Below are 17,190 nucleotides of genomic sequence, written 5' to 3'. Positions count from 1 at the left end.
AGATCATGATATGATTAAACATAACAGTTTAAATAATGTACCAGTAAGGCCTTCTCGTGGACCATTCTGAGAATTTTGGGTGGGTGGGTGGGTGGGGGGGGAGCTGAAGTCCCTCAAGCTCCCCCCCCCCCCCGGCTACATACCTGATTCATACTCAAGTGTTTTGGCACCTGGATTGTGGCACAGCTGGCTGAGTGTCAGCTGCATTAAGATTACTCTGACCAAAAAGGTCATGAGTTCGAAGCCAGCCTGGGTTGGAGTGGGTTTCCAACCAATTGTATGTAGCCTGTTGTCGACCTTTGCAACCCGAAAGACAGTTGCATCTGTCAAGTAGGAAAATAAGGTACCACCTTAAAGTGTGGGGAGGCTAAATTAACTGATTTATGAGGCCACAAAAAAGACTCCAGCAAAGCATTCCAGCGGGGAAGTATGCGGGGAATGCGGAAGTGCTTCATCAGCGTCGCAGATGGACGATGAAAGCGACAGCTCCCCTGGCGGCCAGAAAAAGTTAAATAGCCTCTGTCTATGTCTGTATATGTTTGTATGTCAAAAATTGGCATTGAATGTTTGCCATATATGTGTACACTGTAATCCGCCCTGAGTCCCCTGCGGGGTGAGAAGGGCGGAATATAAATGCTGCAAATAAATAAATAAATAAATAAATATTACCTTGGAAGTTCCAGTCTCTATTTTCCTGGACTCTTTTTGGACTATTCCCCTGGATTATATGTTCGTATCCATCTTCCTACCTAATTGGGTTTACCTTTTTACTGTGGATTACTTTTTACTGCTACGGCTTTTATTGTCTTCAATAAACTGCTTGCTATTTTAACTCAGCTGTGTTGTGTTGAAACCCAGAGGGAATCCTATCCTAGAGTGCAACATTTTTTGTGTATTATTTGAAATGCTTTAAGGCTCATTTTATTACACACTGCACTCAGATCTTTAGAGACGGTGCGGGATAGAAATATCTGAGTGAATCTAGAGAGAGTCATACAAAGTTGGAAAAGATTCAAGGTGAGATTGTTGTTGTATGTTTACGTAACCAGACCCCTATCCAAAGGACCTTGCAGCCTGGCATTTCACACAGAAGGAAGGCTGGAGCGTAGGTCAACTTGGACTGAAATGTGCACAAATAAAACTTTCCTGACATTACCTGATTGGCTCTTGGATCGCCTGCAGCCAAGACCAGCAGTAAGTGAAGAGGTGAAACATACTCCGGTAAACCACTGAAGTTTAATTGCAGGTGGACTTCCTTGCCTTCTCTTGTGTGCTTGAAGTAATATAGCAAAGCAGCATGGATCCTGAGGTTTGCTGCCACACAACAGAATCGTGGTTTCCCTCTTTTACTGATGTTGGTTGACCTGTGGGATTAAAAATAACTTGAAGTGAAATGTGTAATTTTGGCCCCATGGAGAAGCAGAAGTTTGTGGCATGCTCTTGAACAGGAACAGTATCTGTAAGACCGAGAACAAGCCACAAAAGTCAAGACAAAGATCCACCCAAAGGAAAAGTGTTCGTACCCTACATCAAGGGAACCACTTACCACATAGAGAACCTGGTGAAGAAACACAACCTACAAACTATATACAAACTCACTAAGAAAATCCAACAAATGCTACGTTCAGGAAAGGACAGGAGTCATCCTTTCACCTTGGCAGGAGTCTACTATAGATCATGCAGATGTGGACAAGTCTACATAGGAACCCCCAAACGCAGCAGCAATTCCCAAATACAAATCAAGGAAGATGAAAGGCACTGCAGACTAACTCAACCAGAGAAGTCACCTGATAAACCAACCTGGACACAGCAGATTATTTGAGAACACAGAAATGCTGGACCATTCTAACAACCACCATGTCAGACTACACAGAGAAGCCTTTGAAACCCACCAGCATGTGGACAATTTCAACAGAAAGGAGGAAACTGTACAAATAAACAACATCTGGCTACCAGTATTTGAAAACTCCACAATCAGGACAGTAAATAAAGAACAACACTCAGAAAACAGGGGAACTCCAGACAGGAAACAATCAGGGCCAGCTAACACCTCCCATCAAAAGATTTCCCCCAGGCAGGAAGTGGCCAGACTTTGAAGCTACAAGGCTATTCATCTTGTTCTACCTTGTCTCCTGCATATGTCATCAGTTGGGGACCCCTCCCCCCAGCACCAATTGCTGCTCTGGGCCAGAGTGAAAAGAGGGGGGGATAGGGGACAGTTCCACCTTGTCTCCTGTGCTATGCTAATAATATAATATAATATAATATAATATAATATAATATAATATAATATAATATAATATAATATAATGCAATATATTGTATATACATATAATATTTATAATATTATAATGTAATATAATATAATACTTGTAATAATAATATGATATATAATTATACACTTTATATTACATGTAATATTACTAATACTATTATAATATAATGGTATAGTAAAATATAGTAATATATAATACTGATATTGCACTATGCTAATAATATAATATATTGTATGTGTGTGTGTGTGTGTGTATATATATATATATCTTGTAAGCCGCTCTGAATCCCCTTCAGGGTGAGAAGGACGGCATATAAATGTCATAAATAAATAAATAAACAAACAAATAATCAAGGTGGCTAATTACAACATTCACACTTCCCTCAAACAGACAAGAGTTCTTTCTCTCACCCTGGATATTATTCCACAGATATATAAACCTCTTTTGCCTAGTTTCCAACAGACCTCACAACCTCTGAGGATGCCTGCCATTGATGTGGGCGAAACGTCAGGAGAGAATGCTTCTGGATATGGCCAGACAAGAAGCCCCAGACAATGCAGATAACAGAGTGCGGTAATGGATTTTGGCAGATTAAATACAAAATATCAGGAAAACCGAAGATCCCAGACTCCTGAACTAGGATTAGCCTTTACATACAAGAGGCGAGTTTGAAAAATCAGCTCTCAGGAAAGGACTGTATACGGCTTGGTGAGCAGGAACTGGCTTAGTGATTCATGCATGATAGTTGGCACGTTCAAAGCATTAAGTCTGCTAGGTTTGCAGGAGAAGCTAGCTATGCATTGGAGGGGCAAGAGCAAAGACACTGCAAAGAATGAATGCTGGGAGGAAAAAGGTACAACAAAGATGCTATTCTCTCACTGCTGTGGGGGAAGCATTCAGGAAGAATGCCACAATTAATCAGTTGCCTTTTGAGCATGGAATGGAAGAGGCACCAATTTGTTAACTTCGAGCAGCAAAACATCTTATGGGGCCTCCCATTACAAGCCGAGAACTTAAAGCATACTAACACCTCCCAACAAAGGATCCTCCCAGGCAGCAACCAGCCAGGCTTTGAAGCTGCAAGGCCATTCAATGCTAACCAAGGTAGCCATTTGCAAAATTCACACTTGCCTCAAGCAGACAGGAGTTCTTTCTCCCACCCTGGACATTATTCTACAGATATGTAAACACCACTTGTCTTGTTTTCAACAGACCTCACAACCTCTGAGGATGCCTGCCATAAATGTGGGAGAAACGCCAGGAGAGAATGCTTCTGGAGCATGGCCAGACAGCGAAGAAAACTTACAGCAGCCCAGTGATTCTTGGCATAAAAGCCTTCGACAACACTTTGTCAAATTTGGTTTTCATTTCCCTAAAGAGGAAAACAAGGAAAGTGTGTTGTTGAAGGCTTTCGTGGCTGGAATCACGGGGTTGCTGGAAGTTTTTAGGCTGTATGGCCCTGTTCCAGTAGCATTTTCTCCTGACGTTTTGCCTGCAATCAAATGGCAGTCAACACTTCCCAAACAAAGGATGCCTCCAGGCAATAACAGCCATGCCACCTCTATGCCGATACCCTCACTGATTGACTTTGCAGTGGCAAAGCTTCTCCATGCTAATCAAGCTTGCTAACTGCAACATTTACACTTGCTTTGAACAGACAAGGGTTCTTTCTCCTGCCCTGGACATTATTCCACAGGTATGTATATATACATGTGTGTATGTGTGTGTGTATATATATATATATATATATACACACACACACACTCCACTTGCCTAATTTCCAACAGACCTCTGAACAAACCAGTGAAGATGCTTGCCATAGAAGCAGGTGAAACGTCAGGAGAGAATGCTACCGGAACATTGTCAACCCGCCCGAAAACTCACAGCAACATAAGGCAAGTGATTAAAGTAGAACATAGTACTACATGATGGATTAAGTTCCTTTATTGTATTCAGCACCAGTATTTCTTAGAATCCTTTGAGATTAGTAAATACCACCCGCAGATATTTGGGATGGCATGGCATCTGATACCTGTGATAATATTTAGCCTAGATTGAACCCAACCAGGAGAAAAACACGGCAGGTTCACATATTTTGGGCTAAGAAGGTAACCTCAGAATAGAAACTTCTCCTCACCTGTTTCTTTGCTCTCATGTTCGTCTCTTCGCCATCGGTGTCTTGCCACATTAGGATAAACCTAATCTGGATTAAAAGTATTCGCTGCCATGATTTTCTTAATCCCAAAGTCGGTTCAAGGCAGGAAAAGAGTACATTCTTCGGATGGTCATTTTGAAGAACTGGCCTCTGTGTTCTTAATACTAGGGCAGCGGGAGAGAAGAGTGTGCCTCATTTCTTAAAAGCCGTGCCAAGGTGCCAGTGGAAAGTAGCCGTCAGATTGGCCACCGGTTTCTAAACGGCTTGAGAAAACAAAGCACACCAATTGGCCCGTTTAGCAAATCTCTTGTAATGGATCACCTCCCTGGTCAGTCATGTGTTGTCTTAATCCCGGGATCTGACAACTGTGTCCTGTGGAAAAGTGCAGCCGCTCTCCAGTCCAGGGCCAGACTTTTGTTATCCAAGTCAGAGAAGGAGGTGAGGTGAATCCTCTCACCTCCCTGTACATTAAACCCAAAATATGGCAAAGATAAGGGGTCCCCGGTGGCGCAGTGGATTAAACTGCTGAGCTGCTGAACTTGATGACTGAAAGTTCACAGGTCTGAATCCGGAGAGCTCCCACTGTTAGCCCCAGCTTTCTGGCAATCTAGCAGTTTGAAAACATGCAGATGTGAGTAGATGAATTGGTACCGCTACAGTGGGAAGGTAATGGTGTTCCATGCAGTCATGCTGGCCACATAACCTTGGAGGTGTCTATGGACAACACTGGCTCTTCAGCTTAGAAATGGAGATGAGCACCAACCCCCCAGAATCAGACACGATTGGGCTTAATGTCAGGGGAAAACCTTTATTTTATGGCAAAAAAACCAAACACTGAATGGACTAAAAATGCTAGACACAATACATCCAGGAACTAAAGTGGTATAAAAATGTTAGTACAGGCAGCCCCTGAGTTACAAACATCCAATTTACAAATGACCCATAGTTAAGAACAAGGGTGAAACAACGGGAAGTAAGAGAAATCTGGACCTTGGAAGGGAAATCCACTCCTGAAAGAGTTGTGATAATCCTTCCCTATGCTATCCAAAGATAGATAGATTCATAGATAGATAGATAGATAGATAGATAGATAGATAGATAGATATTGTGTCAGGAGCGAACCGAACAGTTATACAGTGTTCCCTCGCTACTTTGCAGTTTGCTTTTAGCAAACTCGCTTTTTCGTAGTTTTCAAAAAATATTAATTAAAATATATATTGAGGTATTTTCACTGTTTTGTGGGTTTTTGCTGCTGCCGCTCTCCGAGGTGCTTTCCCTCCTCAGTCCTCTCTCCCTTCCTCCAGCCTTGAAGGGTCTTTCCTTCCTTTCCTTCTCTTTATTTTAAGTTTATAAAGACTTAAAATAGTGTATAACTAGTAAAATAATGTATAACTATTAAAATAAAGATAGCGTCCCTACATTGTGGTTTTTCACTTATTGTGGGAGGTCCTGGAACTTAACCCCCACAATAAGTGAGGAAACGCTGTATTGTATATATATATTTAAAGACAAACTTTGCAAACTTGGCATTTTATTAAATGTCCTTTGGCCAGTAGCTGGCCACTTGGAGAGCTTTTCATGTTGATATAAGAAGGTCCTACATTATGCATGTGGCAGTGCTCAGGTTGCATTGCAGAAGATGGTCAGTGGTTTGCTCTTCTCCACACTCGCATGTCGTGGATTCCATTTTGTGACCCCATTTCTTAAGGTTGGCTCTGCATCTCGTGGTGCCAGAGCGCAGTCTGTTCAGCGCCTTCCAAGTCGCCCAGTTTTCTGTGTGTCTCTCATTTGGTATCAGCCATTGATTGAGGTTCTGGGTTTTAGCCTGCCACTTTTGGACTCTTGCTTGCTGAGGTGTTCCAGCGAGTATCTCTGTAAATCTTATAAAACTATTTATTGATTTAAGTCATTGACGTGCTGGCTGATATCCAAACAGGGGATGGGTTGGAGATGTCTCTGCCTTGGTCCTTTCACTATTGGCTGCTACTTCCCAGTGGTGCAATACCGGCTAAACAGTGTAATTTCTCCAGTGATGTAGGGCACAGACACCCCATGATAATGCGACAGATAGATAGACTGTTGCAATCCAGAGCAGGGAACGAGGCCCTAAGATAACTATCCACCACACTTGGCTGTGAAAAACAATCCTTTTTTATTGAAGAAAAATGGTTACAAAATAAAGGAAAAATGCAAGTCAAAAGCCACAGCAAAATCAGCAAACATGAATTTAAATGGACAAAGCAAAACCAAAAGCCTCACTGGGAAATACTGGAATCTGTTAGCAATCCACTAACCGTACTTGATATCCTAGAAATCTTCCCAAACTATGGCCAGGGAACCGGGAGAACTGCCAAGGTCTTCATCAATTCTGAAACGATGCCTGAACTGAGACAATCAGCTCGGCGTATTGCAATTAAAACTCAAGAATTGGTTCCGTGAACCGCCCTTCTGTTTTGAAGCCAATGTTTTTAATTCTTGAATTCGGGAGGATCGACGCAAACTGAGTGATTTACTTCTGTCTTCCCAAATTTGGCCCCTTCTGTTGTCATTACAGTTAACAGGTGCAGAAGGGAGGGAAAGTTCAAGGTCTCCCTCTGAAACATTCTCATGAACACTGGTACTTTCATTTTCCAAATCTACAGCAGTTCCTTCCTCACTAATTTCAGGAACATTGGCATTTTCCAAACCTACAGCAGTTTCTTCCTCACTAATTTCAGGAGCATTGGCATCAAAAGGTACATTTCCACTAGCATCAGTAAATATACTTTCATTAGCATCAGGAGGAACAAACAGAGAATCAGGTTCAAGTTCAAACTCAGGCTGAACCCCAACATAGACACACAGACAGATAGATAGACAGATAGATATGTAGGGTTATACTGAAAAAAATGTACCAGTTCCAACTTACAAATTCAACTTACAGAATCCGTCTTGGGTTGCTGTGTGTTTTTCGGGCTGTATGGCCATGTTCCAGTAGCATTCTCTCCTGACATTCCACCTGCATCTCTGGCAGGCACCCTCAGACGTCTAATGGAAATGAGGCAAGTGAAGTGTGTGTGTATATATATATATATATATATATATATATATCAGTGGAATGTCCAGGGTGAGAAAGAACCCTTGTCTGGAACATGGCCATACAGCCCAGAAAACTCACAGCAATCCAGTGACTCCGGCCACGAAAGCCTTCGACAACACTCTGTCATAATGTTTGCTTATTTCTTCTGTTTGTTATTTTGTGTGTGTGTGTGTGTGGGGGGGGGGGGGGGGGGTTCCGGAGCATTTTTCGAAGGCAAAATAACCCTGCCCTAAAGTTTACTATTTAAAGTACGAAACAAAAAGACGATTGGACAGGAAGGATAAGAAAGACGAGTTCTTATTTACAAAGTTATTACAGGCAGCCAAAGGGAAAGGAAGGCAATCTCATCTTCCCTTTACTGTGATCTTTTCCCTGGGAGGCAGGGTGTCTGTAGAGAAGTGTGCACATGATCAACAAATGGTCACAGCAATTATTTAAACACTCAGTTGCAACGAAATTGCCACAGTCTTGCATTTTGTCTTCCTCTGATTTTGCTCTTTGCCGTTGCCTTGTAATCAGCAGAGTGAACGCCTAATTGGTTTGGCTACACTTGGGATGATGATACATGTGTTGTCTCTTAAACTGCTACAGTAAAAAACACAGCTCTGCTTTCATTTCTCAACCAGTTATTTGCCCCAGTTTCCTGTTATCATCCAAAACACAGGCCTCCTGTGACTAATCCTATTACCTTTATCCCTAAATGCAAATCCCTCTGGGCAGATCTCCATTATCAGCCACCCAAAGGAGGGATCGCAGATCTACAGCTGGCCAGACTGAAGGAAGAAGCTCACCTGAAGTTGGAATTCAGCCTGTGATTGTGTCTAATGATCAGGGTACTCTGGATGTTGGGAACGACAGTGCTGTTTTTAATGATGAGGGTGCTTTAGATGCAGAGAATGACAATGGGATTCCTCTTCAAAATGTCTTTGCTGATGAGAATGTTCCTGAAGAATTTGGGGATGATGGTATGGTTTTTGGGAGAGGGCCTGAATCGTTACCAGAGAATTCCCAGGACTCTGAGCCTGAGAAAAACTCGACACCTGGCCCAGCTACAGAAATTAATGAGTCAGAAGATAGAATGCATGTTTTCAAACAGAACAAACACACCAAACTTTCAGGCATTCTGCCAGACTGAGAGAGAAACTGATTACAGATTAAAGGCTAAAAAGAAATCCTTTTCTTGCACTTGGGATGTAGAGTAGATTAAGGGATAAAAGTGCCAAGTACAGAATCTGTAGCCAGACGAAGCAATGTTGGAATTGAAGTAAGACATTTGTCCTGAACCTTGTAGCCTTGCCTTGGATAGATTCAAGTTATGCCTTATTTGATTTCAGGTTTGGAGTTTTACCTTGGAAGTTCCTGTGTTAGTTTTTCATGAACTCTGATTATTTGTTCCTGCTTATCTTTCTACCAACTTGGATATACCTATTTCTATGGAGTATGCAAGGCTGCATACTCTCACCCAACCTTTTTAACTTGTATGCAGAACACATCATGCGATGTGCGGGGCTTGATGAATGCAAAGCTGGGGTGAAAATTGCTGGAAGAAACATTAACAACCTCAGATATGCAGATGACACCACTCTGATGGCCGAAAGCGAGGAGGAGCTCAGGAGCCTTCTAATCAAGGTGAAAGAAGAAAGCGCAAAAGCTGGGTTGAAGCTAAATGTCAAAAAAACCAAGATTATGGCAACAAGAATGATTGACAACTGGAAAATAGAAGGAGAAAATGTGGAGGCCGTGACAAACTTTGTATTTCTAGGTGCAAAGATGACTGCAGACGCAGACTGTGGCCAGGAAATCAGAACACGCTTCCTTCTTGGGAGGAGAGCAATGTCCAGTCTCGATAAAATAGTGAAGAGTAGAGACATCACACTGGCAACAAAGATCCGCCTAGTCAAAGCCATGGTTTTCCCTGTAGTCACCTATGGATATGAGAGCTGGACCTTAGGGAAGGCTGAGCGAAGGAAGATAGATGCTTTTGAACTGTGGTGCTGGAGGAAAGTTCAGAGAGTGCCTTGGACTGTGAGAAGATCCAACCAGTCCATCTTCCAGGAAATAAAGCCCGAATGCTCACTGGAGGGAAGGATACTAGACACAAAGTTGAAGTACTTTGGCCACATCATGAGGAGACAGCAAAGCCTAGAGAAGGGAATTATGCTGGGGAAAGTGGAAGGCAAAAGGAAGAGGGGCTGACCAAGGGCAAGATGGATGGATGGCATCCTTGAAGTGACTGGACTGACCTTGAAGGAGCTGGGGGTGGTGACGGCCGACAGGGAGCTCTGGCGTGGGCTGGTCCATGAGGTCACGAAGAGTTGGAGACGACTGAACGAATGAACAACAATGGAGTGTTTTTACTGCTAATGCTTTTTTATTATCTTCAATAAACTGCTTGCATCTTACTCAGCTTTATGATGTTTTAAAGTCAGAGGGCTTTTCCTGGCCTGGAGTACAACACCTGAACCCTTTAGGAAAAATCATTCCATCTCACAGATATGTTACAGGGTGCAGGAAAGTTTCACCTGTACTTTTATTTTCCATTCAGTAGCAGAGTAACAAAGTGCAAGGGCTTAAATGGCTGAGGAAGAAAAGGAAAATGCCTGAGGCTGTTAGGAATTGTGGGAGTTGATGTCCAAAACACATAGAGGGCCAAAGTGTGCCCATGCCTGGGATAGAGAATGGAACCAATTATTTTGAAAGGTGGCCAGATCTCTTTATCTGTCTGTTTCCGGGTCAATCTCCACTGCATATAATGCAGTTTAGAGCCACAGTGTTGCCCACATCTGATAGAGGGGCATGGGGTCATTTTGAGTGATTTTTAAGGTGTAAAATTTCAGGGTGAGATGCAAAATTCTCTCCAAAATTTCATGTTGGATCAATTGGAATGGGAACCTATGCAACTTGCAGGTCTGTACACTTAAAAGGACAGAGAAGTCAGTTTTCATCATTGGGAACTTAGAAGGGCCACTTGATGCATCTGTAAAAACAGACTTGAGCTTAGCCTGCGATGTATTTTTATGACGGGGCTATTCGTCTTTGACCAAAACACAATTTTTGCAAACTAAATATGCTCTCTGGAAGCTGCAAGATTTTGTATATTTCTAATTCTACTTAGGTCCTCTGGTGGCACAACTGGTCAAACTGCTGAGGTGCTGAACTTGCTGACCAAAAGGTTGGCAGTTCGAATCCAGGAAGCGGAGTGAGCTCCCAGTATTAGTTCCAGCTTCTGCCAATCTTGCAGTTTGAAAACATGCTAATGTGAGTGGATCAATAGGTACTGCTTCTATGGGAAGGTAACGGCACTCCATGCAATCATGCTGCCCACATAACCTAGGAGGTGTCTATGGACAACGCCGGCTCTTTGGCTTAGAAATGGAGATGGTCACCATCCCCCAGAGTCGGACGCAATTAGATTTAACGTCAGGAGAAACATTTACCTTTACTTTAATTTACTTCCATTTTACTTTGTGATGTGTTTGTCCCAATCTGGGAAGAAGACAGAATAAAAGTGGTAGTCATAACCACAGCAACCATGGCAGTTTTGTTTGTGACTCTAATTTGGAACATGCATCGGGTTACATAGCCGGAAGCCAAGAGATAAGTATCTGGGTTGAGCTACGGTTCCCGAAAGTGCCCAGCTAGTTATAATCCATGCTCAGCTTTCAGAAGAAATGTTGGAAAGCTGGTGCTGGAGTTGTCTATCCAAACCAGAATTATTTCAGTCGTATTCCTGTCTGATGCCCGCCTTAGGATGCGTCATCTGGTCCTTCCAGCTTGCCTGGTGATGCAGGACTGGTTCTGGGTTTCCATAGGAACGGTTGCCAAGGAGACTCTCTGTAGTAGAATTCAGTCTCTTAAGTTGAGAACAAACGCTTCCTGTTAACTGGCTTGGACCTTTTTTAAAAAATAGCATCTCTCCATGTTTCCATGTGTTTTTCTTGGAGACTACCCATCTTGAGATGGATTCGGAAGAGGCAGAGTGATATATAGCCAGATCTGGACTTCATCCATCTATCTGCAAGCAAGCAAGCAAGCAAGCATCGTTTTAAACTGTGTACACATTTTAAGCGCCCGCTTCCCCTCCCTTCTTCTTCCAGTGTTTGTCAAGGAGGATGGAAGACTGAACTGAACAGGTAATAATAATAACAACAGGCAACACTTGACAGTTTTGCCCCTACATTCATCTCAGGCCCCTTCTACACTACCATATAAAATCCAGATTATCTGCTTTGAACTGGATTATATGACAGTGTAGACTCATATAATCCAGTTCAAAGCAGATAATGTGCTCCTGCTTTGATAATCAGGGTTATATGGCAGTGTAGAAGGGGCCTGAAAGAGCAAAATGAAATAGATGCTGAATATATAGCTGCCCTAAGAAAGGGAAAGATGAGCTATCTCATGGCAAATCATAATGGCATCTATTTAAAAGTGAGCCTCCCATCTGTGTCTTAGATTTGTAGAGTCCTATTCTCTTACCTTTGGAGGAATTATGTGTTGGCGATGATAGGAATTGGCATGATTCCATGATTTTACTTCCTGGTTTTGCTGTTGGCGAAGCATCTTCAGAACTGGAGATGTAAAAAGTCTATGTTGTTATCATTTTCACCAGGAAGTAAACTCCCTCTAAGAAGGGAGTATGCCCATTAATATAATTAATGTGATAAAGAAAGTGTACTACATAGTGCAAGCCCGTAGCCAGGGTTCGGGGGGGGGGGGGCTGAGTTTCGGGGGGGGGGAGGGGGCTGAGTCTGAGTGAAAGAGGGTCTAGCCTAGCAAACCTTTTGTATCATTACCCCAGTACCCCCATGCATATGGGATATATTGAGTATGGTGATCAGATCATGATATGAATAAACATAACAGTTTAAATAATGCACCAATAAGGCCTTTTCGCGAACCACCATGAGAATTTCGGGGGGGGGGGCTGAAGCCCCTCAAGCCCCCCCCCCCCCCCCCCCCCGGCTACATGCCTGACATAGTGGCTATATATATGTGTGTGTGTGTGTGCACGCACATGTGTGCAAGTGGATTCATGCACTTCTTTTTTTATTTATATTTTACCTTCACCTAAAGCTGGCACTCAAAGTAGATCACAGCAAACCAAAATAAAGAAGGTGCAAATAGTGACAACAACATTTCTTTATTTACTTAATTATAGTATTTATGTTCAGCCCTATATTCAACACATATATGGCAAACATTCAGTGCCGGTATTCGATGACAGGACAGATAACTGTACATAGATAGAGGTATATATAGGCTTTCCCATCTTCGGCATCTTGGAGGCTGTGCTCGATTCCTTCCACCAGGGGGTGCTGTCACTCCACTTTATCTGCTGAAGAACTTTTGTTTGTAAACTCCCTCCTTGATCGAATTGCCAGCATTTTTCTGGCATTGCCTTATGGGTGCATTAAATACCTCCCGGCTGTAAAGTGGTACCTATTTATCTACTCACATGGAGCCTTCAGTGGTGCAATGAGTTAAACCTTTGTGCCACCAGGACTGATGACCAACAGGTCAGCGGTTTGAATCCAGAGAGAATGGGTTGAGCTCCCTCTGTCAGCTCCTGCTCCCCATGCGGGGATATGAGAGAAGCCCACCACAAGGATGATAAAACATCAAACATCTGGGTGTCCGCTGGGCAACGTCCTTGCAGATGGCCAATTCTCTCACACCAGAAGCGACTTCTCAAACTGCTCCTGACTTGAAAAAAAATCTACTCACATTTGTTTTCGAACTGCTAAGTAGGCAGAAGCTGAGTTGAAGGCCAGGAGCTCACCCCGACACGGGCTTTGAACTGTCAACCTTTTGGTTGGCAAGATTTACTGCAGCTGGTGGTTAACCTGCTGTGCTAAAGCCCGGCCTTTTTAATGCACATAATCATATCATTAAAAATACACAATATATGAAAACACAATAGTATTAGAAACTACTTGAAAGAAACTACTTGAAAGTAAATAAGTAAAAGAAACTACAAAACCCATTCATTAAAAGCCAGCTAGAAGGTAAATAATGGTTTTGGTTTCAGGAAATATAATAATTTCCCGGCAACCTCTGCCTCCAATTTATGTATACATGAATCAGACGATACACTGTCAATGAAGAGGGAATGTATTATCATAAAGGAAAGCCATCTATAATTAAAATGTGCATATAGTAATTTATATGTATAAGTACATATTTATTTATTATTTATTTACTGCATTTTTATACCGCTCTTCTCAGCCCTCAGGGTGACTCAGAGCAGTTCACAACAACAATACAATACATAAAACATGATAAAAACAGTTGGGAACAGTTTAAAAAATAACAATTATAACAATCAATAAACATCAACATCTCATATTGTCTCATAGTTAAAATCAAGATCCAGTCTCGTCATCCAGTTGTTCCATATTTCTATATTAGTTACACTGCCTATTCAAATGCCTGCTCAAACAGCCAGGTCTTCAATTTCCTCCGAAATGCTAGCAAGGAGGGGGCCGATCTAATTTCTGTAGGGAGGGCGTTCCACAGCCAAGGGGCCACCACAGAGAAGACCCTGTCTCTCGTCCCCACCAACCATACTTGTAATGCAGGCGGGACCGAGAGCAGGGCCTCCCCAGGCAATCTTAACGTCCTAGATGGTTCATAGGAGGACAGGTAAGTTGGGCCAGAACCGTTTAGGGCTTTATAGGCTAAAGCCAGCACTTTGAATTGTGCCCGGTAGCAAACTGGCAGCCAGTGGAGCTGGCCCAGTAGAGGGGTTGTATGCTCCCTGAGTGCCGCTCCTGTTAATAACCTGGCTGCCGAGCGTTGGACCATTTGAAGCTTCTGGACAGTCTTCAAAGGCAACCCCACGTAGAGAGCGTTGCAGTAGTCTATACGGGATGTAACCAGAGCGTGGACTACCATGGCCAAGTCAGACTTCCCAAGGTATGGGCGCAGTTGGCGCACAAGTTTAAATAAGCCCTGTAATATCAACAAAAATGGTTAGATTCCTGTAACTTTGACCATGAGACATTCATCCAGTTGAATGTTTCCATTTCCGCCTGTTGTGTTGCAGTTAGTTGTACAGCAGGTTGAAGAGGCAGGACTTTAATTGCTTGGCCCCTTTAAATTCTCCTTTTCCCTCTTGCCAAGTCTGGCCATTAATGATAACTTGGAGAAAGCAGCATTTCCAGTCTGGCACCGAAAAGATAAAAGCTTCTCTCACTAGAGAAGGAAGCACAGTTGGCAAGGGAGAGAGGCTCCTGATAAGAACCAAGCTGTTGAAAGGAGCAACCGTCCGCTGGCCTGCTCAATCCAGAAGAGAACAAGAGCCGGTCAAAAAGGACGTAGTTAAAGTTTAGCTTTTAGATGTGTCACCAACAATTAGATTCTGTTTGCATAGGATTTGCTGGGGTGATATATGGTGTTTTAAGCATTTGGATTGGGAGGGTATGTTGACAACTTCCCTGCTGTTTCCAAGGTTTGGTCTCTCCTCCTCCTTCTCTATTTAACTATGGCTAAGGTGGGGAAAGATTGCTGTGAGTTTTCCGGACCATGTTCCAGAAGCATTCTCTCCTGACGTTCTACCCACATCTATGGCAGGCATCCTCAAAGGTTGTGAGGTCTGCTGGAAACTAGGCAAGCGAGGTTTATATATCTGTGGAATGATGCCCAGGGTGGGAGAAAGAACTCTTGCCTGCTTGAGGCAAATGTGAATGTTGCAGTTGGCCACCTTGATTAGCATTGAATGGCCTTGCAGCTTCAAAACCTGGCTGGTTGCTGCCTGGAAGGATCCTTTTGTAGGGGAAAGGGCTTGGACTTGGAGTAGAAAAACGTAACTTTACCAGCCAGATGCAGACGCAAAGTGGATGTTCAGTTGGAAAGACTCCATGCCTCGAATCCCATGGTCAACATTAGCTAAAAGATTGTGGAAGATGATCCTCTTTATAATGTTTTCAAGGTGGTGTCCATCTCCCAATGTGCCTGAGGCCAAAATCAAGAAGGTGTAGGACAGGTCATGTGACATATCCAGGTGTGGAAGGGGGAAATGTCTTGGAGAGAACAACTGCAAGCATTTGCTGCTGGAAATTTTTTCTCATTTTTCTGATTATTGCAAGCTGAGCAGCCCTAGAAGGATTGCTATAGACCAGTGGTTCCCAACCTGTGGTCCGTGAACCACCAGTGGTCCACATGAACGAAAATATGATCCATGGCCTCACCATTACTACACCATTGCCTCGAAACCATGCGGCAACAAGAGCAACTGGTCTCACAAAACCCTCTTATAGTGCCAAGGCAACAGGGATGTTGGGAGGGGAGAGGCTGAGAACCCATGAAAGATTACTACTACCACATCAGCTCTAGGGTATTAAATATGGCTTTCTGTGAGCGAGCAAATGGCAACTAGGTTAGTAAAGGTAAAGGTTTTACCCTGACATTAAGTCCAGTTGTGTCTGATTCTGGGGGTTAGTGCACATCTCCATTTCTAAGCTGAAGAACCAGTGTTGTCTGTAGACACCAGCAAGATCATGTGGCCAGCATGACTGCATGGAGCACTGTTACCTTCCCACCGGAGCAGTCCCTATTTATCTACACACATTTGCATGTTTTTGAACTGCTAGGTTGGCAGAAGCTGGGGCTAACAGCGGGAGCTCACTCCTCTCCCCAGATTTGGACCTGCGACCTGTCAGTCAGTAAGTTAAGCAGCTCAGTGCTTTAACTTACTGTGCCACCAGCGGCTTGTACTGGTGACTACTGGATGGCATATGTTCTGTATCAGAAACTAGACTTGGTCTATCCAATGCCATTTTCTGTATCAGCACCCCAAATAACCAAACTGAATCTAAAGTTCACCAAAAACTGATTTGTAACTCTTTTGGTATTAATGTTGGAGAGTGGTCCCTGGTCAAAGTAATCCCTGATTAAGCAGGCCCTGGTAAAAAAAAGAAATGGTTGGGAACCACTGCTATAGACGGTTCCGGGGAGCATTGGGCCACATTGCATATTAGGGGTGTGCAAAGCTTCAGAGCTCCATTTCATAATTTGAAGATTTGCAGGATTCATTAATACAAATCTCCAAATTGCTAATCGGAACGAGACCCTCTCCAAAGCATTACGAAACAAACAGAAGCCTCTGAAACAGTGGTTCTCAACCTTCCTAATGCTGCGACCCCTTAATACAGTTACTCATGTTGTGTTGACCCCTAACCATAAAATTATTTTTGTTGCTAATTCATAACTGTAATTTTGCTATTGTTATGAATCGTCATGTAAATATCTGATCACTGAACCAAATTTGGCACAAATACCCAATACACCCAAATGGGGTTGAGGGGGGTTGATTTTGTCATTTGGGAGTTGTAGTTGCAGGGATTTATAGTTCACCTACAATCAAAGAGTATCCTGAACTCCACCAATGATGGAATTGAATCAAACTTGACACACAGAATTCCCATGACTAACAGAAAATACTGGAATGGTTTGGTGGGGATTGACCTTGAGTTTCGGAGTTCTAGTTCACCTACATCCAGACAGCACTGTGGACTCAAACAATAATGGATATGGGCCAAAGCTGGCACAAATACTCAACATTCCCAAATGTGAACACTAGTGGAGTTTGGGGGAAATAGACCATGACATTTGGGAGTTGCAGTTACTGGGATTTATAGTTCACCTACAATCAAAGAGCAATCTGAACCCTACCAATG

General features: G+C 43.0%; 2 protein-coding genes across 2 annotated transcripts in view; one reads left to right on the top strand and one right to left on the bottom strand.

Annotated features, from left to right (window-relative positions):
• Positions 1-4,754, bottom strand: part of ARL13A (ADP ribosylation factor like GTPase 13A) — a 30,694-nt gene extending 25,940 nt beyond the window's left edge. Inside the window, exons 1-2 of the mRNA XM_060756369.2 lie at positions 4,414-4,754; positions 1,157-1,364 (exon numbers count right to left, since the gene is read on the bottom strand). Of these exons, the coding sequence (XP_060612352.2) occupies positions 1,157-1,215 (59 nt within the window). The 5' untranslated portion in view covers positions 1,216-1,364; positions 4,414-4,754. The remainder of the gene's footprint in view (positions 1-1,156; positions 1,365-4,413) is intronic.
• A 6,617-nt stretch (positions 4,755-11,371) lies between these two features.
• XKRX (XK related X-linked) overlaps positions 11,372-17,190 on the top strand; it is a 51,926-nt gene continuing 46,107 nt past the window's right edge. The window contains exon 1 of the mRNA XM_067471521.1: positions 11,372-11,643. The gene's annotated coding sequence lies outside the window, so the exon portion shown is untranslated. The remainder of the gene's footprint in view (positions 11,644-17,190) is intronic.

The sequence above is a fragment of the Anolis sagrei genome, chromosome 10 (genome assembly GCF_037176765.1).
Source record: "Anolis sagrei isolate rAnoSag1 chromosome 10, rAnoSag1.mat, whole genome shotgun sequence".
Taxonomy (NCBI): Eukaryota; Metazoa; Chordata; class Lepidosauria; order Squamata; family Dactyloidae; genus Anolis; species Anolis sagrei.
This window is presented reverse-complemented; position numbering and strand designations above follow the sequence as displayed.